We start from the raw sequence: 23629 nt of genomic DNA, 5'->3' as shown, positions 1-23629 counted from the left end.
GAGATTGATACAAGAGATTACAGGGAAGGGCCGGGACGAGGGCTTCCTGAGCCAGAAAGAATACGAGTACCTGAATGTAGCACAGCCAAGAACACCTACGATTTACACGCTACCCAAGATACATAAGGACATGACAAAACCACCTGGACGCCCCATTGTATCGGGCTGTGGCTCCCTTTTGGAACCGCTATGTAAATACATAGACACTTTTTTGAAACCCTTAGCAACTGGGACCCCTACCTATGTCAGAGACACCATGCAGATCATTAACCAAGTAGATGATATTGCCTTTGATCAGGACAAACAAGTATTGGTGACACTAGACATAGTCTCATTATACACCAGCATTCCCCAGGATCCTGCTTTGGAAACCATGAGAAAGGCATTGGACAGAAGAACTCAACCAACTCAGGTACCAACGGATTTCATCATTCAGCTCCTGGAGGTGGCAATGAAGAAAAATTTCTTCATCTTTCAGGATGAATTCTTTTTCCAGAGCAAGGGAGTAGCGATGGGGGCAGCCTTTGCTCCTGACCTAGCTATACTGTATATGGCAGAATTCGAACGGGACCATATCCTTACCATGAGAAATCCATATGAAACCAACATTTGGATGTGGCGCAGGTATATTGATGATGTGCTGATGCTATGGACTGGGAGTGAAGTGGAACTCAACAGATTCTTCACATGGCTGAATAACCAGTCTCAGGACATTCAGTTCACCATGAGCATGAGTAAGACCACCATTGACTTTTTAGACATCAGCATCAAAGTCCAGAATGGTCACCTCCACACCACCCTCTTCCGAAAACCCACCGAACGGAACAGCCTCCTACGATACACGAGCCACCATACAAGAAGCCTACGGGACAATCTACCGTTTGGCCAGTTTCTCCGGATAAGGAGGAACTGTTCACTCAAAGAAGACTACTTCCTAGAGTCGGATCTTTTGATCAGGAGACTAATGGAAAGAGGATACCCAAGACGACTGGTGACAAGAGCAAGAAAGAGGGCATGGTTCAGCCCGAGGGAAGACCTGCTGAAACCCAGAGAGCGTCCCGTGGATCCTGAAAGGATTATCTGCGTTACAACTTTCTGCACGAAGAGTAATCTGATTAAGAAGACGGTAAACAAACATTGGAATATGGTATCTGATGTGATCAACCATGAACAACTACCGATGCATGCGTTCAAGAAAGCTAAAAATATCAGGGATAAAGTGGTATCCTCCTACCTAGGAACTCCGGCCCCCCCCACTCTCCAAAGCATATGGAACCTTCCCCAAGTGGTCGGACATTTCAAATGTACGAAGTGTAAAGCATGCCCACAGACAATGGAAACTAAGGTTTGGAACTATCGTAACCATACGGTTACTTTGAAATCAATGACGAACTGTAACACAAGTGACGTTATCTATGCCATCATATGTCCTTGTGATCTGGTATACATCGGACAAACTAAACAACATGTCAAAAAGCGGATCCTGCAACATTGCAGCAGGATAAGGTGCCAAACACCAGGCTCCCCCTTGGTGGAACACTTCATGTCCAAATCACATACCCCTGAATCCTTCAAATGGCTGGTGATTGAAAAAATCACGGTGGGACCCAGAGGTGGCAATTTGAACTCACTACTAAACGTTAGGGAGTGTAAATGGATGTACACTTTGGACACTGTTGACAATGGCCTTAATGAACTTGATGCGACTTACTCGCAATTAGCGGGACTTGTACCCGACCAGTAAGATGTGAAACCATAATGTGTGGATGACCCAGGACAGGAACTCTGTTTTGAACTGCACAAATGTATCAATGGGTTGACGATATAGCGATGTAGAAAGTGTAAGTACATGAGCTATCTATACCTAGGGAACAATGTGTTAGATCTTCCACTTAACATCCCCCAGGAGGTTGAGGAGTGATATGGACATGAACACCAGTATTACTAGATGTTATAATACCATCATGGGTCCCTGAATATATACTTGTATGTGCATATATGGTCGTTTCACTCTGTAAGTGCCATTGTTTTCCACAGTACCCATGCCTTATGCGATTATACCGACATATTGAACTCTGCCACCAGTCAAATGAGTCCGTTATCCCAATGTCCGTGGTTCTGTCTGATTGTATATACACCGATGTGTAAAGAGTTATTCCACCCGATTCCTTAACTCTGTCTCCCGCCAAAGGAGTACGTTGTCAGAATGTCCGTGGTGATGTCTGATTGTATATATACCGATGTGTAAAGAGTATGTTAACCTGATGAATTATCAGTGCATTGTCTTAATGTTCGTGACTTTTTCGGGTTTTAGAGACACCGATATGTAACATAGCAACTCAACCAGACCTTTAGACATCCAACCAGGGAATCCCGGGTCCGTAGTGTAAACAGTGTCACCATTCCGGCGCATGCGCCCCACGTAGTCCTTCAGCCGCGCAGCAGCCAGCGGCTGCACCGCGAGGTGCCGGGACACGCCCCCTAGACACGCCCGCTATCTGTATGGGATTACGAGCGCCTGCGGGCTGTCACTGTGAACGATCCGTCAGCAGTAACACAGGTATGTCCGCTCCTCGCTGTTTTGCGAATCACAATGTCAGAACAATCAAGTATCGGGGAGTAGCGCTCACGGTCTTGGTTAACTCAGTCAGCCCCACTTTTCTAGTTATGGACTAATGATTGTCATAATAACACAGTGTATCCACTACGGATGTCGGCTGTTCTCCTAATCGTTTTATAATAATGCCCATGGGATACCACTTCTAAGAGATTTGGCTCCTCTTTTGCCCTCCATAGTCTGATGCGGGCATGATGTCGACCAGTAGGTTTTCTGGTCTCCTTTCTCTTGACGGATTAATAACCTCTATTGAATTCTCTCTTCAACGATGAGGTGAAATATGAAGGAGTACAGTTTCTCTGTGTTCTTTCAGATGGTGTAACTTATCTACACTTTGAATTCTATCGCCCGGTGGATGTAGGACGCACGCCACACCCACGGATATACTGTCCCAGTTTCGTCATCTATGACGCCTGTAAGAGACTAATGCTCTTCAAAGACTGGCGAACTCAGTAAGTCATGTTTTCTATCTCGGGCTGATTTACCACGACCTGCCTGCAATATCCTTCCTAATCCTAATCTATTTCCTCTATAGAACAACTCTACAGGCGCGAGTCCTAATTCAGAAGGGACACCACTCGAACGCCTGCTCATGTAGGTACACCGTGACTTTTGCCCTGTTTTTTAATTTTAAATAATTCCGTCTAGTGATACACATTTCTGTTTTCCTAGGTGCTCAATGTCACTGTTTTTAATTGTCCTGAGGAAGACCCCAAACTGAGGACCCACCCGCCCTTAACTTGGGGGTCGAAACGTCGACAACATCATCAACACATACACGCCCTACCGAAAACTTGCTAAACTCAGCTCCCGTGTATAGTGTATTTTTAGGGAACAACTGTGATCTGTAACATGACTGGAAATGCTCTGTGAATAAGACAGAATTGTTTATAGGACACAATTCCCTTTCTTTGTCCCTTATTCTTTTCCAATCACACCCCACCCTCCTTTAAATTTCCTTTCTTCTCTGACAATCACCGAGCACTAATTGAAGAATTGTACGTAATTTACCATGTATTGTATGAATATGAAATATAATATATGCGCAACTGTAGGAAACCATTGCGAATAGTTGAATTAAATGCAATCTAAATGATACTTACTTTGCGGGTGTACCTTTATGTTTAAGTAATGGAATGTTTAATTGTTTTGTAATCGATACCTCGACCTGAGCCTTTGTAAGTGTTCGAACGGGGCATAGCCCTTCCTCTGGGCTATCTTCCATGGCCCCATAGGCCTCATCGTCGTCTCCTACCTCGTCGACGACTTCCTCTATGTCGCGGCCTTCGACATCCGCGTCGTAGTCGGATTCGATGTCCACCGTTGGAGGTGAAATCTGCAACTGAACCTCTTGTTCGTCTGCTTCTTCGTCGTCAAAGATGTCCACCGGTGCCGGGGCCGATCGCCGGGCCTCGAGGCGCGCCACGCGCCGAAGCCGAATCGTCTTCTTCGAACGAAACCTGGAACAAGCCATACAGCTGGCTTCGTCGTGGTCCGGCGACAGGCATTTGTTGCACACTGGATGGACGTCAATGTGAGGATACTTCGATCCACACACAGGACATTTCTTGAACGGACTCCGTTCCATGCCGTCGAAAGTCTTGCTGCGTCGACAGGGCCTCGATCACCAAGAAGTCACCCGACTTCCTGGATATCCGACTCAAACTGAGCCGGAAGTAAACCGGGACCGAACGCAAAGAATACCGACGGTTCGAAAAAGAGGCCTTCTGGCCTTGAAAAGTTTATACCGATTCCGAACTGGAGAGAACGAAATTACATCCGAACCCAATGGCGGAAAAAAACAATCTGAGGATGGAGTCGATGCCCATGCGCACTGTAGTCCAGGGGAGGAGCCACCTATCTCGTGATACTTCGAAGACTCTTCCAGGACAACAATGTGCAATCATCCAGACCCAACACTAGGCGGCGATCTATGCTATAGATATGAATTCAGCAGCCCACATGCCTTGAACACTTTGTTTCTGAACCTAAATGAGCAAATGTCGCATATTTGGTTTTGTGCTGAGTCAATAAACTGTATGCTAGCTGTTTTCAGTAGGTTGTGAGTGGGAGGCAACCGCCTTGTTGAATACAGGGCACTCCATAAAGCGCAGGTGGCTCCCCGGTTCAGATGCAAGAATTATTCAGCTGAACGCTTCTCCAATTTGCTAATACCTGCCATAAAATGGCTTTTTTCCTACTTCCAATCTGGTAGCCCCTTCCCCATTCTTCTCTCTGCCGCCTCCCCTCATTGCCTCTGATTTCTTGTTTTAATTATGGTTCTATTATCAAAATGTCGGCCACAAATTATTTCAGGTCAGTGCACTCCTCCACATTGTATCTCTCTGCGTCGAAATTTAGAGAGAAGACAGACATAGTTGAGTTAGTCAGTTCCAAGATGGCTGCAAATATTGTGGGAGGCCTGCTGCAGACACTATTGTGCAGCCTCTTTGTGTCACTTACCGACAAGGGTTCTGTTGCGCAGGGCTATGTACAGTGCACACCGGGATTTGTAATTCAGGCAGTGTTTGGCTTAGGCTTCCCATGGACGACCCTGCTCAGTGTTGCTGTTGCAGGAAAAACAAGTCACCTGACAGATTTGTTCTTTTTCCTGTCCCTGGGGATGCAGTAACCTGATTCTGAGGTGTCCGATACGTTTGAAAGGTCACAGGGTTGGGGCGCAGGCCGGTGCCCTAGCCTCTCATCCCGCAGTATTCACTCTCTGGCGCACCTCCAGTGAGTGACTGTGGATTGGGGTCTCGGTGCAGGCGCGGAGTGGACAATGTCCGCGGCACAGAAACATACAGCAGGCTTACCTACGTTACACCAAATTTCCAGTATGCCCTTTTGTTGATTTTTGCTGCAGTGTGTTTCAGATATGTTACAAGGAAGCCATATCTTTAACAGAATGTAAAGAAAAGAGACTTGAATATTCCAGTTCCTCGGGCTCTGGCTTAGTAATTACTTAATTATTTATTTACTGCAGCACAGCACGCGCCTACCCCGGAGAAAAAATGTAAGTGCACTAGGAGCCATATAAAGAGCAGACACAAAAGGTGCAGTTTATTGCACAGGTGTATGAGATGCTCTCCTGAAGGCATAGGCTCATTCTATGGTGGAGGCAAATAAGATAGGTCCTTTGACAGACAGCTCAATATGAAATGGGCATTTTGGGGACTGGCATCCCTCTGGCGCTCCACGCCTCAATTCTGCCTGCATTAATGAACAGTTAAGCTGAGCGTTCGCCGATATTTGCACTTCCAGGATCGAGAACGGAGGGTAGGTAAACGGACCACCATATCGCTCTCAGGAAGTAAGCCTTCTGCCACCAAATGGCTCTGCATTTCCTCTTTAAGCATTCAAACGATAGTAGGGACCACTTACCCGCGGGAGCATTTATATCGCTATGTCCATATGTAACTAGGTTCTCACAACAAGAAGCTCTGAGAACGTGACATCCATGATCACCAATGGGCCCATACCTTACTCTAGAAGAGTGAGAAACTCTCCTTTTCTGACAAACCAGCATGTGTGTGCTTTCTTACATGTTCTCTCCTACATCATTGCCTATGCATGAGTGTGGTATACTCTAGCATTGCGAACTCCCTTCACCGACCACAGTTGTGTGTACGGTCCTTTAATTAGAGATACTTAAGTTTGTACCGCCGTGGTACCTTTATATGCTCTGTTCATAATGTTTACCCCTTGTGTATTTATTCTTAAACCAGGTCACTAGCACCAAGAATCTACACATATGAGTGCAAGTCTGCCATCTGGCCTATTCTTATGGTATGCTTTGCACAGAGGTGGGGTCACACATAATTAGGAGGATCCCCAGTCTCCCTAAGTGAAGATTAGGTATATAAACACCTACAGGTCCTGAAGAAATGCCACTTGCTCATCTTTGACAGTGCAAACATGAAACATGTCGACCTTGAAACAGTATCAAATGTAATTTATTTGATCACACCTTTCTTATCCAGGAGAAACTAGGATCATTATAACCCTAAGTTTCCTGCAGTGTTTTTAGTCTTGATATAGATTATTTCCCTCTAATTAACACACAACTAAGAAGTATCTATAGCTTTTTTTTAAACCCAAATCCATTTCCAATCTTCCCATTCTTACACTGGGATACACTAACAATCCCAGTATTCCTTTGGCGATTCAAAAAGTTCTCTGGCAAAGTGCCCCCTTGTGGGGCCCATTGGGAAATGCATCACCAGCCCAATGCGGAGCAGGCCTGATGTTGAAGCATGCCACCATTGGGTGGGTGAGGGCACTTGCATCGAAGTACAGTCGCTCCTAGTGACCAACGATGTTCTGGATCTCTAATAGAAGACCTTGAACTTAGATATCGGAACAGTATACCCCTAATGTCACTGCGGCACAGCCTAGAAAGTTAGCCATGGATCAAAGGAGGCCTGGCCAGGAACCTGTTGGAACATGAGATGGCAGAACTAGACGGAGGATAAGCAATGGGAGCACCAGAGGACAGGTGCTCAAAAGGGGAAGATTAAAGGACAGATGATGGTAGTCTGGGACACTGGGTAACGCGAGGACCAAAGGCCAAGCTGTAGGAGGACTGGGAAGTAGTCAGGAGAAAAACTAGAAAGGAGGGCCAAAAGTTGGGAAATGGAAGGCAAGGGAAGAATTAGACTCCAATGGGAAGATATTGTAGGGGAGGGGAGAGGTGTTTAAAAGAGGGGTGTGGTGAGGAAAAGGGTGAACAACAAAAAAGAGGAGAGAAGAGATTAAACTTGTTGCAAATGAGAACAGAAACACTTAAGAACTTGATGTATTACTGGTCAGTCATGAATCACGTGCTACCCATGATGAGCTGCGATCCCATAATCCCACTGGTAGGCTCCAAGCTGAGAGACTCAGAAAACACACAACACAATCCTGACTGTCCTTATTATAAATTATATTTTATAGATCAAATAAATCTTTAATATAATATATTTCTTTCTACACACTGGAAGGTGAACAACGTTCTTCACTTAGCTCATAGTAATACGCATCATCACAGCATCAGGAAAATGTACAGTACTAGGTTTTAAGCAAAATTGTACAGTATTAAATGTCACAGACGCAGGGCAAGGTACAGGGCTAGGTGTACACGACACACACCCTACATCTCACTCCATCATGTGTTTAGAGAACAGGAACAGGAGGATGACGCGTTTTCAAGAGCAACAGGTGAAGAGATGAGACACCACAGTGCAAATGGGTGGGGAAAAGTAAATCCTCAAGGTGCTATGTTCACTCTTCATTAGTAGGGTTTCAATTCCCACCGCCGCCATCACAAGCTGAACTCTCCTCCCAGTTTTTGCTCGCTGAACAAGTCGGGCGTCAATGTGAGGGATCAGAGTCCAGGCGTGGAGGGCTAATGCCAGATGCTCAGTGCAGCACACACGACCTCTAGGGCATAACCTAGACTCTTGCTTCATCGATTGGTCCCCTGTAGATACTTTGATTCTCCCCCTCCAACCTCAAAGTTCTCCCGTGTATCCAGTGAAGCTCAGAGTCAATGACATCTCTAGATGGATACAGAGTGAGAGTGAGACTGAAGAAGGCCATGGGTTGTCGCACAAGGCCGCTAAGGGACCTAACAGGATACAATGCGTTCACTAGCACAGGAAGCAGAAGATTGTAGCCGTGCAGTGGATTATCCTATCAGTGCCTCAGTATGGGATATCATTCTGGTAGTACTGTAGTATATCGTATGTTTTACTCCTGAAAAAAGATAAAAAGACAGTTTAGCATTTTCTGTGTCAGAAGAAACCAAAATTGAAACACCAAACTAAAATGATCCCCTCCACCAATACATGCCCACCACGTACAATATCGGTTGGATTTTGAAAGAAGTCCTAAACCCATGTTCTGTTGAATGGAACACACATATTGCTTACCTATGTGCAGGTATATCACACGTTACTGCTCTCCTCTCATCCACTGTGCAGCAAAGCACCCATCAAAGCACTTCCACTCTTGGAAGACCCCCTTACTTTTAATAGTAAACCAACAGGTGCAGGCAAAAAAGGAGAAAAAGGCTAACGCGCATGGATTATTATCTATTCTATCACCCTTACATGTGTACTTCAAATAAAAAACAAAAACATGTATGAGTAATTCTTGTATCACTTCTTAAGGGGAACCACACAGGGAAAGAGCAAGCATCAAAGGAGCACAATGGTTTAACCAGTAGACCAGAAAAGAAGACTGTGAGCACTGTGAGGTGAGGTATTCTGACTATCCTACAGAGATCAGGTAATGAGGTGGCAAGATCTGATCAACCCCCAAAAAACTCGTCCGAGCCAGAAAGTCCTGAGCTCAGGAAATGAAGTGACTGGCTCTGAACAACCAAATGAAAGGTGCAGTAATAAGGTGACCCCGTTCTTACAACCCTATATGATCTCAACTAATTAGGTGAGATACACTGACCAATCCAGAAAAAGCTAACTACCCCTCTTTTATTATCACAGAAAGAGCTTAAGTAAGGATGCGACTTACACTGCCCGGCCCAGATAAATTTATAGTATTGAAGTGACTGATCTTACAATCTCAGAGAGCGCACCGTAAAGCGACATACACAGATCAACCCAGAGAAAGTTCAAGTGACTGCTCTTACCATCTCAGAGAGAGAGCACCATAAGGCAACATACATTGACTAACCCAGAGACCGCTAAAGTAATGGGACTAACCCTCTTTACCATCACAGAAAGAGCTCAAGTACGGATGCAACCTATATTGTCTAACCCAGAGAAAGTTCAAGTAATGACGTGACTGATCTTACCATCTCAGAGAGAGCATCATAAGGTGACATACATTGACCACGTCACAGAAAGCTCAAGCAACGAGGTGACCCATTTTTAATCCATCAAGCAAGAGCTCAATTAAGAAGGTCATCTATACCGAATAGCCCAGAAAAGCTCAAGGGATGAGGAGGCACCACGATAACAACTTGGCGAAACCTATCTGAACTGCTCGTTTTTCTATTGTCTTATCACTTGGAGGAAGAAATCCCTCAGAGCCTATTTCTGCAATATACATTTTGTGATGATACATATTTTGTTGGTTTCTTTTGTATTGTTTGAACGGTTATTCATCACTGAGACAGAACAATTTTGTAACCAGTAGGAATTCCCTATTTCTTGTTTTTCATCCTATTTAGATCTATAGGTCTTCGCCTTTTGTTATTTTTAGATTTGTATCTAGTTTGAATGAATGGATCCTTGTAGGATCAGGACGTATGTGACTGAATGAGTATGAGTTGGAATAACTGTGTGAATGATTACTTTCTGTGGGGGTTTATTATATATTTTTCATTGTGTTTTCCTTGTTATCATATGTAGTGAAATCTATAAATTGTTTAACTATGAAGACTGATTAAAACGTATTTATGTACCTACATCCCATGATGGTCTGTTGATCTACTTTCTCCTGGGAGGGAGAGTTATACTCCAAGTGACTGTATAAGCACTGATTGATTAAATAAAGGTGGAGATATTTGTTGCTGTATTACTTTGTTCCTTTCCACTGCATCTCCACCTATAGCAGTTCCCAGGGGTCCCCTTGATTTATTGGAGGCCTCGCTTTTACCATCTCAGAAAGAGCTCATTGGTGGTATACACTGACCAACCCAAGAAAGCTCAAATAATGAGATCACCCCTCTGTTACTATCTTAATAAGAACCCATATAAGGATGTGACATGCACTGACCAACCAAGAGAACGTTCAAGTAACTGACTGCTCCTGCCATCCCAGAGAGAACTCCATGAGGCGACATACAATGACCGACCCAGAGGAAGTAACAAAGTGACCTCTCTTTAACCAGCTTAGATCAGCTCATTGAGGTGACATACATTGACTCTAGTCTTACCATCACGCAGAGTTAAGTAATGACTAGATAGGCTCTACTAACCAATGCACAGAAGGATCAAGTAACAAGGTGACCTGTTCCTACCATAACAGAGCTAAATTAAAGAGGAGACCCCACTCGCACTGTAGCAGACAGCTCAAATGTGAGGAGAAGAGACATGCTCTGACCAACAAAAATATAGTTCGGGGAAGACAACAAACTCCGAGCAACCCAAATAAAAAGAGCTTGAGTGAGATGCCAGTCCTAGCACTGCGAAAGGTCAAGTAAGGGGGTGACCCCTTTCTTACCATCACACAGAGCTTAAGTAATGAGGGGACAGGCTCTGATCAGCCCAGAGTAAACCACAACTGCTGAGGGGATGTGCTCTGACTGTCAAACAAAGAGGTCAAATAACTTTCATTTTATGAGCTTCTCTTAAGGGGGTCTGTTTCCAACCCATCAGAGACAGCTCTTAGGTAATGAACACTCAGACAATGCACTCCCCGTCCGATTTTCAGCTCTGAGATTTCTAACTAACCTTGAGGTGATATGCACAGTCTTACCATGGCAGAGCTAGGGTAATAAACATTCAGATTCTGAACTAATCTTTTTTGGTGGGGTTCTCTGGGCTATCCAATAACAGGAGTAAGGATTCAGAATGTACAACTCACAACATGAGTATGATGACAAGAGTCATTATGACTTAAAGAAGGGCAAGTCACGTATTCCCATCTATAAATATTTGTCAGAATTATTTTAAGTAGGATGCAAGAAACAGACATAGCCAAGGGTTTCAGACTCAGAACTTGCCACATTAAAGAGGGACACATGGGAAGTCAGTCACCGGGTCCATACCTACATACTTCACCATTTTCCACTGATAGTAAGGGCTCATTTAGCAATGGATCTGGACATCCTGCGCTGTCCAAGTATACTAATGAAGGACTCATGCTTTTTATATTATACTTTTCAGAAACACTAAATTAACAAATAAAATTGCCCCCTTTTACTCCTTGGTAATTCAACAATGACATCGTATACTGCCCTGGCTGCACCCCACGCCCCCATCCCACTGTTTTCAAACTACTGGAAACACAGGACGGTCTTTTAGGTATCTTGCACCTTAATATGGAATACGCTACCAGCCCATATTTGTTCTTATTACAGTTACTCAACCTCTAGCACTATATCAAGTCTATACAAGATAACATAACATCAGAATAATATTTGTGAAGGGCAAATAGAAGCCCTTAGAATGAATGGGAGCCTCACCTGTTGCTGAGGAAGCAGTTCTGAATCATTTTTAAGATAAAGTTGGCAGCTTCTCTCTCCGTCATGTTGGGGCTGAACCTGTGTCTGTCATAAACAAAGACAAAAAAAAGAAATTCACTGTTACTACCAGGTGTTACTGACAATGGTCTACAATTACAAGCCACGTGAAAAAACAAGATTGTTAAAGACTGCCACTCCCCACTTTCAAGGCTTTATTACCAGATCTTGGCACAATTCACAATACACAGATGAAACCAGCCCTGGAGACGAATTATAAAGATATGTTTGGGAATGCTAACATTATGGAACCATTGTACGCAACGTGGGAAACCGGCTTGTGTATAACGTGGCGGTAGTATCTCATGATAACAGTCACCCGGAGCAGAGTGTTTCGAAATGTGCCATTTAAGCTCTTCTCCCACCCAAGTCTAATCCTGAGGGTGAATAGCAGTCCATGGCAGCAGTACAGGGGCATTGGGCGTTAGGAATGATATGGTCTAGTCCTTCCTAGATGATAAAAGCCTTTATTGGCCAATAATGGCTCTAGAGGATTCCCTAACACTGGACATGCAGTAGAAAATCGCCCAGTTGGATCTCATTGGTCGAAGTTAGGTCACATGAGCGGGTTTGTCTACATGTGGCCTGTGGCTGTTTTCACTGTTACTGATTAACTGCTTACACTATCATTTTAGCATGGACTACCAAGGGTTCCTGTCCTAACAAGAGGGAATAATTGAAGCATGTGAAACTCGCTGCTAAAGACAACCCTCCGGCCTTCTACGTCCGGCAACTGGTTCTTCCTTCACACACTCATCAAGCCATGTATTCGATACCCTTATTCCCTTCAATAGTTTGATTTGAGTTGGTAAGCAAATCTCTACACTATGGAATAATATAATTAATTCTGTTACACATCCCATTCCATCATATTCTCATGCACTGATGGCTCTTTCTTTACTTTGAAAAAAGTCAACTATGCATTCCAGTGAAACTCACCTTGCAGATCAGCCAGCAAAGTTGCCACAACACACACTAGGATTCACACAGAGCTGCATACTGTTATCCCACTGCAGAAGATGCAGTACCCTAAGAAATGAATAACTAGGGAGTATAGCACCCATTTATCTATGGTTAAATCCTACACCCTACCTTCAGGACACCACTAAATAAAGCTATTTTAAGCAGGCCCACAGTATATAGATTGCGGGTTTGTGAAACGGTGCAAGGTCAATATTCAGCAAGATTTCTCGAGAAACCCAGTTTAGAAAAATTACTTTTTTGTTGTGAGCTGACCTCAAAATCTGCAAGCGCTCCCTTGCCTTCTCTGAATAAAGCCCTCTTTAATCCAGCTTGCAAACTATTGAATTATACTGCCAAAACTGTTAACACCTTTACATCAAGCTAGCCTTCCTAAAGTTCCAAATACATGTTATTTTGTGAACAACTGTACGCATCTCAAAAACACATTTCCCTAATCTGTATAAAAATTTATGAATACTAGAAAATACTCTGGTTCACCCCATGACATCTGCCCACAGGTACCACAAAAATGCCTCACGCCTTGCAATAAACTTTTATACAGCACATGTATTTTTGAAAGTTTTATTTAATTGAAAAAGCAGTGCATATGCACGGCGCTTCACATTTGGATAGCTGATGCACATGTGACCCGAGGAAGCTTTACTAAGTTCTTCAAATGTGATGTCAAACGTTCATCACTGCTCAATCATTGCGAGGACCTCAAATAGTGCCTTTTTTTTTTTTAACAGGTCGTCATAACAGTGCTGCTCTAAGGCTATCTTTAAACGATCCATCTACCTGCTGATCAGGTTATAAACATGTTGCCTTTCTAAACTACTGGAAGAAGAGGTTTCAAAACATGTTGTGGAAACGATTTAGTTTGACGAAACATGGCTTTGCACCGACAGCAATCCAGAATCCGTGCCAGCTTGAACCCTTGATTGAAGGTGTGTGAGGCAGACTGTGGCAGCCAGCTGAACTCATTAGATCTCACAGCAGCAGTCCACACTACCAGCCATATTACAGCGCTGGCATTCGACACATGGCCAATCAGCTACAAGGCCTGATGGAAGAGATGTTTATGAAAAGACTTGCAGTCCAATAGTGGTTATTTTTTCATACAGGCTGTTCATTTTGCACTTTCCCCTTCTTCACTTTACCCATTTACATTTTTTGATACAATGTCTACATTTCTGCAAATAATACACAAATTCCAGTTGATATAGTGCCACACAACAATTCCATCATTGTAAGGCAGGCAAATAACTAAGGGATGCCACATAATTAATGTGGTGTTTAAAAAATTAATATGAGTTCTCAACACTTGGAATACAAGTCCTAGTAGAGTGTCCCAATATTACAGCCTCTGTTTAATATCTGTTTTTCCAGATCGATACACTGTTTGTACATACCGTGGAGCCCGAGTACCCGTCCTCTGCAGCTAAAGCGGAGTCTGGTTCTGGATCACCCCCTCGGCCGTCACCTACCCACCCGGACATTGGACATTGTTTTTCAGTTTTATCTGTCTCTCCCCTCGACTGTTTTGACTGCTCTGGTCCCACTGGAGTACTTTCCCTCCTTCAGATCTATCGGACTCGGTCTGCTTTCCTCTCCCTTCAGGGCCGAACGGGCTGTAGCAGGCACCGGGCGTTTCCCTGGTGGGCAGCAAGGGTGGGGGCCGATTTTGCTACCGGGGGCTAGCAATATCGGCCGCCTGTAACAAAATCAGCCGAAGTCAGACCAAGCAGACAGCTCGGCCGCACGCCCCTCTATCCCTGGGGGGCAGCCGAGCATTTTGCTAGGGCTGATTTTGGCTTCCAGTCTGGCCCGGTTTCCCCTGTTTACCTTTCCCCCCGCTACCTTCCATTCCTCATATGACGTGTGTCTTGGATATGCTACGCACTAATATCTTATATTATTGTGTAAACTCACGTTTTTCTCCTAAGCATATATTGGTAACTGTAACTATGTAACAATGTTCTGAAACAAAGTCCTATCTCATGTAAAGCGCTCGGATACCTACGGGTCTTGCCAGCGCTATATAAACCTTTTCCAATAAATAAATACACAAATGCCTTTATCATTGCAAGTGAACTCTGTAGGAAGTATTCAGATTTTACACTTTCCGACCATGAAGATTCTGATGGTCAGTGCAATGTCTGCAGAACAGCAATATGTCGACAGACTTAATATAGGGCATTTGCATGTTGCCTCCAGCATGTACAAAATGCTGCAGTTCACCTTCCCCTAATCACAAGGTGAAGGGTCACATCTTAGCCAAGCTGGCATGCGCATACAGGATACTACCGGGCAAACATTTATCACCATATTGTTTCATTAATGGTACAATTTCTTGTACAGTTACCATTTGACATTTTTGTATTTAAGAATGTGTTTAGAAATTGTAAGTCTTGTATTGGTCTTAAAGTCAAGTCGTGTTTGAGGATTAGAAAAGACACTTCTTCAATCACCCCCATTAATGAGAGTTCATTTAACTCTTGTAATAGACGAGGTGTGTGATCTTTCTTATACTTTGGTTTCTTGGGTTGCACTGTTGGAGGAATTATTACAAATTGTATGCACCTTTAATATTTTACTACATCTATCAGCCAAATATCTGTGTGCGATAGCCGTTCCGTCAGGGAGCCCTTTATTCTTCTGCCGACATGTGTTTTGTGTCGTGGGGGTGGAATGATGGAGTTATCCGCTTGGAGTTGTGGGGGCTCTTCTATTATATCCTCTTCCCTTACCTTTGCCATAAAATATCTGCCTTTTTGGAATAGTTTGCTGCTATGGAGGGTCCAGGGAGTTGAAAAGCAGGCCGCTGAGTAGGTGTTCGTCCTGCGAAATGATGTCTTCTTTGGCTCGATCTATTACTGGCCATACCTCTTTTGAAGCCATCTCTCTGTAGAGCCTTTTATTGTTACTGTTGTCTCATTAGCCTTTTTCCTTTCTCGATTTCATCAACTGATGTTCCAAATAAGCGCTCTCTTCTCAATCATAGTTGCAATTCGGGTCTAAAACCTGAGATTAGTACCAGGATTGACTATGTAAAATAGTAGCATTGGATAACAGTCTACTTGCAGGTTGACCAGAGTCTGAAGATGATTTTGGACAGTGACTTGCTACTGTTTTACCCTCTTCCATCTTTGCTTGCTTCTTGCATGTGTCAGGAAGATACTATATCAGGTTGCCTATTTCTTCTCACTGTTGATAGTTAAAACTTTTGGGAGGAGACTGAAACTTGGCTATACGCCACTGCGTCACAGATGCTCTGTCCATCTTTCTCCCTACTCCCTCTAGCCTTTTGCTGCCCTCCTCATGAGGTAGTCCTATGGTTGAGTGTAAGGAAATGCCTCATTTTGTATGGTCAACCCCAGAGTTTTGGACTGATGCTGCTGGTCTTTCGATTTAGAGAGAGGGCACGGAGGCCGGCTAACCAGATCTCAGTTCCCTGACCTTTATATGGACTGTTCAATTGGCTTAAAACCAATTGGCAAAAGCTAACTTACTTGTAATTCCCTAATATATGGGACGTAGGGTACCCAAGGGCATGAAAGTTAGAATGTCACCCCAGGAATTGCAGCACTGGTTGTGCCATCAACACTTCCACTTTGAGTTCAAAGGCCGACCGGCCTTATACTGACAGAATAGAATGGCGCCAGATATCCGTCGAGATATGCTCGGTTTTGTTAGAGGGAAACCTTTTCTTGGTGCGCTAAAAGCTACAAAGAGTTGGTTAAAGTTGCAAAAACTCTTAGTTCTGTCGAAATAAAACTTTAAGCACCTTTTGATATTCAGAGAGTGTAGTGCTCGTTCAGCTGACGTCTGAGGGTTGGGAAAAAACTATTTAAGAATCACAGGATCATTGAGATGGAAGTCCGATGGGACTTTAGGGATGAACTTATGGTTTCGTGCAGAGAAAAAACCCAATCTTCCCTGAACTGTAGGAATGGTTCCTGGATGGTGAAAGCCTGAATTTCACAAATTCTTCTTGACGATGTGAGGGTGAGGAGGAGATCTAGCTTCCAGGAGAGAAATGTAATATCTGTTTTATGGATAGGCTTGAAAGGATGTTTCATTGACTGTGAAAATACCATGTTGAGCAGCCACAGCGGAGGAGGGACGTCATCAGTGGAAATGTCCTTAATAATTCTGGGAGGAATTGCTTAATGAACCTGAGAGACCATAAGGATGGCTTTTTGGGTGATCTCCTAAAGCAAGAAATGGCTGCAAGGTGTACCTTAATGGAGGGGTGAGCTAAGCCTGATTGAGCAAGGTGTAAATGGTAAGATAAAATCTCGTTAGCTTCCTGACACTATAAGCAAAACCTTTTCCACTTTAAGCGGTACGTTTTGTTAGTACTGTCCACCCTTGCCCTGGCTAGTTTCACTGCAATCCGAGGAATGTTCGGATGTCTAAATTCATGGAACTCAGGAGCTAGGCAGATATTCAAAGAGACTTGGTGTCTGGATGTAGAACTTGTCCCTGGCACATCATCAGCAGTGATGGGATCAGTTTGAGCTGAATGTAATGCTACACTGAAGGATGAGAAGCTCAGTGAACCAGTGCTGGCGCGGCAATGCTGGGGCTATGAGTATCATCTTGCAAGGCCGGGCCTTCATCTTCTTGAGGAGTTTTGGAAAGAGAGGTGTTGGAGGGAAGACGTAGGCAAATATGCCAGACTATGCAATCGAAAATGCATTCCACCAAGACCTCGGATAAGGATGCCCACTTGCAGAGAACTGGCATTTTGCGATGTAAGGGGTAGCAAAGAGGTCCAGATGTGGTTTGCCTCAATGGTGCAAGATCTGATCCAGCATGTGCTGGTCCAGTTCCCTATGTGGCAAGATGTTTTCAGCCTGCTCAAGGTGTTCACTATAGCATTCTGGTTCCCGGATACCCGCTCTGCAGACAGATGAATTTTGTGATGGATGCACCATTTCCAGATTAGTTGAGGTTCCTGGGTCAGCAGGTGAGATCTGGTGCCACTTTGCTTGTTTATGCAGTGCCTCGTGGCTGCATTGTCTGTTCGTATAAGCACAGAGGACTTCGGAATCCTGTGAAGGAAAGCTTGAACAGCAAGATGTACTGCCCTCAACTCAGGTATATTGATGTGAAGACCCCAATGGAAAGGTGGACATTTGCTGCCAACCTGGAAGTAAGCTCTCCACCCGTCCAGGGAAGCGTCTGTTGTAATCACCAAAGGAGAGACTTGAGTTAAGAGTGATAGACCGACTGATAGGTTTACAGGAGTGTTTGGACGATAGGTGGAGTGACCTGTATGATGTTGTCGAAGGTTCCTGTAGCCTGTGCCCACTGGATGTCCAGTGCTTCTTGAAGCGGACGCATGTTAAAACAACAGTATGGGATTAGATGAATGCAGGAAGACATCACACCCAGGAGAGATTTGCAAAGGTGAACGGAAAGCGACTTTCTTTTTTGTACTGGTCTTTCAAGAGTCATCAGTTTTCGTTGCCTCTCCATTGTGGGGTATGCTCTGTTTAGTGTTGTGTAAAGCATGGCTCCTAGGAATGTAATGCATTCCGAAGGTTGAAGGACTGATCTGTCTGGATTGAGAGCGAGGCCTAGCTTGTTGAATGGGTATATGCAGGCCATGGTGGCAGCCCTTGCAGACTGGTTACAAGGAGCTTTGAGCAACCAGCTGTCGAGATAGGGGAAGACGTGATGTCTTTGTTTCCTGAGAAAGGCTGCTCCAGGTGTGCGGCATTTCGTAAAAATGCGGGTGGCAAACTTGAGACCAAAGGATACCACCTGCAACTGATAGTGGCTGCTGGCTACCATGAACCTGAGAAATGTCCTGTGTTTTAGATGGATAGGGGCATGTAAATATGCGTCTTGAAGGTCTAGGAACATAATTTAGTTTCCTCGGTCGAAGAGTTGCAATATATCTTGCAATGTAACCATGCGGAATGAGGTATTTGTTGAGGTTTCTTAAATCTAGAATTGATCTCCACTGCTTTTACTTCTAACGGATTCAGAAGAAACGGGAGAAGAAACCTCTTCCTCTCTAAGAGAAGGGAACTCTCTCTAAAGCACCCTTCTTGAGCATTGTTTTGACTTACCACTTGAGAAGGTGTAGAAGTTTTCAGATGGAAGGTTGAGGTGGTGTTGGGGGAGGTGTTTGGATGAATTCCAAAGTGCGTCCAAACTGAATTAGATCTAGAACCTATTGGTCGGTGATTATCTGTTTCCAACGGTGCAGATGGTTGGCTATTTTCTCAGCTACCCTGGTTGGAAAAGGTAGGGAAGTAGCAGGAGCCTGTACAAAGTCATTGTCTGCGGCTGGTATCCCTGCCTTGTCATCCGGATTTTCCTTTGGAGGATGTCTGTTGCAGGCTGCTGACGGTGGTTGCCGTTGATGGTATTGGGACCGAAATGGTTGGTTTGTGGAGGAAAATGTGGGATAGAGGTATTGTTGGCATCCCCCTCTAAAAGATGGTTGCCCTCTTCCTTGGGTGCCAAAAAGGGCAGCTTGTTATATTGTAAGGTCCCCAACAACGTGGCGTATCAATTTTTTTAGCTTGGAAAGCATTGTCAATGTGTTTCCTCATCAAAGTCTCTCCATCACATGGTAAATATAATATTTTGGTCTGGACCTCTGACCTGAAAGTAGTAGCTTTAAGCCAGCCAGCTGCCTGAATCCACTGGTAGCAATGTCCATGGCACAATCGATTATCTCTGACTATGTGCGCACACCCTCTAGAAACACTTTTTTTGCTTCCCCTTTGCTGGCGTCTAGAAGCTTGTTAGATACTGGGCAATATCGGACCACTTCACTTATCATATCAGCCAAGTAGAGCCAGGAAATATTCTGCTCTTACGGTAAGCACTAGCATGGCTGAAAAGCGCTTCCCGATGTTATGGAGGAGTCTACCCTTTTTGTCTGGAGGCGTTGATAGAGGTATGGAGGGATTCCTGGATCTTCGCTGGGCTGCCTGGGAAATGACGGAGTCTGGTTTGGGAGGAACCGTTAGGCAGGCTGGTGATTTCTCTGGGGCCCTGTATTTTTTTAACAAGTTGTGGTAGTACTGCTGTTACTGAGGCTGAGTTGTGCGTAACCTTTAAGCCCTCATCCCAAATGTAATCAATGATGAGCATGGCCCTGACTGTTTTCCGAAAAGGTTTCTTGAAATCATAAAGGAAACAGCCATTTTGTTTTGTGGAGATTGGGAACTCGAAACGTGTCGCTCCTCTTTCTAAGAGGTTGTGGAAACCTCCGATTTCCTCCGGAGGAGAATCCAATGGGGGCGGGAATGGAGAGGACTGTGTTGGCAACACTTAGTCATCCCGCTCATCATGGTGGTCCTGGAGTTCACCTTCTTCTCTTTGACCCCTGATAGTTGCGCTACTTGTGGAGAATGGACTACTGGTGGGGGTGGTGACAATTGTTGCATAGGCGGAGGAGTTGGCAGCTGAAGAGGCACTGAAGGTGTCCCAGCTGGACTGTGTTGAACAGGAGCAGATGCTGGAGAAAACCTTTTCCTGGAGTATGACAGTACAAATTGTAGGTCTGATACAAGTGTAGATGGAAGACATTCCATGTCTTGGTATTGTTGAGGGTGTTGGTAGTGCTCCTGAGGGGTAAATACTCTTGTTCATAATAGTCACACTCATCAGAATCATCCTCCGGTTTAAAATTAAGCTCTGAAGAGCTACATGCAGCACCAAAGCGGCTATCATATTGAGAGTCTTCATCGTCCAAGAGATGGGAAGGCAGGAGTGAAGGCACCTTACTTGGAGATGTATGAGCCGGTGTAAGCCTTTTTTGACTTGGTCTCTGCCTAAAAATATTTTTTTCTGTGGTCGTCGTCAAGGTCGTCAACGATGATAGCGTCAAAGTGATCAAGGCTTCTGTCTCATAGTCACCAAGGGAATTGACGTTGATGGGATAGGCACAGTCGACAGGAAACCATTTGTCGAAGGTGGTGTCATCGTCGTCAGGATTTACGTCATTGATGGGAGCGTTGATGAGGAGGTAATCTTTGTAGTTGATGAGATAGGGGTACAGCTGGTTGACGATAAAGTCGTTGACGAGGAAATTGCCGCCGCTGACACCGTGAAAGTGTTGGCAGTAGATGGCGTTGATGCTGCTGTTACAGTTCTCGACGTCAAAGACAATTTTCTCGTCGACGGAGATGCTATCGACGACCCATCCATCAGTGGAGCAGAAGAAGGATTTTTGAATGTGTGCTTTTCCGGAGGTGCAGGTGTTGGGGGCTCAGAAGTAAATTTTTTTAATTCCTTGGAGGAGGAACGGGACTCCTTTTTCCCCTGTCGTGCTAAAGGAAGGTCACTTTTCTGAGGTGACTTAGATAGGCTGGGGTGTCTATGAGAGACCTGAGAGGCCTTTTTGGACACCTTTTAGGTGGTTCATGAGAGGAATGAGCAGCAGGATCATCCCTAACTCTCTTGAGAAGCGTTTTGGAGGAAGACATAGCTGAAGTGTCACTCTCCGCATCAGAGACTGGATTTTCTCTGGTCTTGAGGTTTTTCAGGCATAGAAGGAGAAACCCTTCACGGTCTTTCAAAGTTTTGGAGGAAAAAGTGTGACATACCTTGCAGTCTAATGCACAGCATAAAGACAACACAAGCAATCCTGATGAAGGTCATAAAAGTGTAGCCTCTTCTTCCTGCAAGTGCCACAGGGTCTGAAGAGCCCCTTTTTTAGGTATGTCAGACATAATGAAAGTCAGTTTGAGACACACAAATGACAGGTACATAGAGCCATAGAGTATATCTGTAAAGTTTGAAGAGGAAAAGTCTCTAGAAAAATCTTCTTTAGAGTTCTGACAGGAAAACTGAGCAGAGCTCAGTGGAGACTCCCTAGCACGACGTGTGGCAGAAAATCTGAGGGAATGGAGCTTCTCTCAGGAAGGTTCTATATGGTGTTGTGACCGGATTGGTTGACTCTTAAGTTTGGTCCATTTTAAAATAATGACTAGGTATGCTACTAAACCAAAAGGCCTAAGCCTGCTATATTATTTGTCTACCGTGACATTACTTTTCTAAGGTACCGGGGACGACGGGGAAGGATTCAAGCATGTGAATTTATGAAAGTTCCAACATTGGAGTAAGTGACAGGTCTTCTCTGAGGTGGGCATGTCTGTGAATAGCTGAAATAGACAATGTGCAGAAGAAGGGGGGGATTTTCCCGAAAGCCTTTGAGGATGAAGATATTCTCTTCCTAAGAAGTGGTTTAAGTGCTATTTCTAGTAAGATATCAGTGGAGCTTGGTGAACAAGGACTACCATTGAAACCTCCTTCTTACTTTATCTTCTTCGTGTGCCAAGAGTCTGAATGGCAGATCTCTTTCTCTGCTTCACGGGGTGGGTGAATCTAGTTTGACGAAACAAAGAGTGGCACGACAAGGATGTAGACATGCTGGTCCCAGAATCTCATCCCTGCAAGCGTGTAACCCCCACATAAATATTGGGGAGGTTTGCTAATGGGCTTACATGCATTCTTAGATATAATTTACACTGCAAAGTTAAAAAGACAATTTTGAGAAAGATATTGAAATAAAATAACTGAGGTATTTTTGTGCTACTCCAGATATGCAGCCTCATTGGTGCACAGTAAAAGATTTTTTTTAAAAGAACTGACAGCATGCTCACCGGAGCAGCCTACTTTGCTGCAAATGTCACTTCAGATAAAGACGTACAGGTGTGCCTGTGATCCTGGTAGTAGAATTGTCTAATGCTATCTGGATGCAGTTTGATCCTTCGGTGTTCAGTTTTATGAATAAGAAATCTTCAGGACGAACTATTCATTAATTTGAAGTCATTTGTACCCTTACTGTCAGAGAGTGTATACACAAGCCACCAAGATTTGAAGCAGAATTACGTCTTGCATCTCAGAAACAACACTGATGTGCACAGGTAGGCAGTCAAAGACAGACAGACTGCTGGCTAATAACATCAACAAGTATAGAACTACACAAACCTTTAGAACCAATTCCATTTGCAGAATCTACAGCAACATACATTTCATCTCTGCAAAATGACCCAATTATAACTGTGACACTTACTTGAGTAGTTTTATAGTCTGTCCCCTGAAGCAGGGCAGCCCTGTGTCCAGCATAAGCGTTACCAAGGACACCACAGCATCCATGTACGGCCTGAAAGGAGGAAATAAAGAGTAAGCAGATGAGCAAGGTATTCTAGTATTTCAAACTTTGTAATAAGAGAAGGCAGCAAGAAACAATCCTACTCTTTAATCCCAATTCACAACTCAGTATTTTATACAGTGGGCGAGGCCCAAATTATTCACAGGCAGGCTATTATATGGGAATTACTATAAAACGCAATGTTTTACCCCGTCTAAGAAAAGATGAACCATTTAGTAAGCGCTAGAGTGTTGAATATTACATTCTAGCAATCATTTAAACCTCTACATTTGATTTGATAAATGGATCCGTTTTCAAAAGATTGGTCATTATATTTTAATACAAAAACAATTTGCAATGCGTTTTCTTGTTTTGGTATCTTTAACTAATTCCTTGTTTTAAATTTTTTTTTTTTTTCAGGAGGACGATAATGTAGGACTGTAAAATAATACTTTGCTTCTTGAGGTGGTAAAACCCCAAAGCAACCCATGTTTTATAATATCCTTGACACACAACATCGAGATCAGAGCATAAATAACTCTTTGGTTGCTGACGGCAAAAAATCTTCAAAGTGATTGAATGAGGCCCAGTACAACATTTCTCAAATGCTTAACTTTATTAACAAGGAACCTCAATTCAAACTAGGGCATTAAAGTCCAGATGCATGAAAAAAAAGTTTTCCGATTCCCTAATTGCGAATCCTTGCGATTCACAAGTAGGGAATCGG

At 44.0% G+C, this 23629-nt stretch overlaps 1 protein-coding gene across 2 annotated transcripts in view; it reads right to left on the bottom strand.

Annotated features, from left to right (window-relative positions):
- Nucleotides 1–7523: 7523 nt before the first annotated feature.
- Nucleotides 7524–23629, bottom strand: part of PI4KA (phosphatidylinositol 4-kinase alpha) — a 517988-nt gene continuing 501882 nt past the window's right edge. For both annotated transcript variants that reach the window (XM_078667865.1, XM_078667866.1), the window contains 3 exons: nucleotides 22825–22914; nucleotides 11754–11837; nucleotides 7524–8356 (listed from right to left, as the gene is read on the bottom strand). In XM_078667865.1, the coding sequence (XP_078523991.1) occupies nucleotides 8305–8356; nucleotides 11754–11837; nucleotides 22825–22914 (226 nt within the window). In that variant the 3' untranslated portion in view covers nucleotides 7524–8304. The remainder of the gene's footprint in view (nucleotides 8357–11753; nucleotides 11838–22824; nucleotides 22915–23629) is intronic.

This window comes from Lissotriton helveticus, chromosome 11, assembly GCF_964261635.1.
Source record: "Lissotriton helveticus chromosome 11, aLisHel1.1, whole genome shotgun sequence".
In the NCBI taxonomy this organism is placed as follows: Eukaryota; Metazoa; Chordata; class Amphibia; order Caudata; family Salamandridae; genus Lissotriton; species Lissotriton helveticus.
Note: the sequence above shows the minus strand (reverse complement) of the source record. Positions and strands in the feature narration are given on the sequence as shown.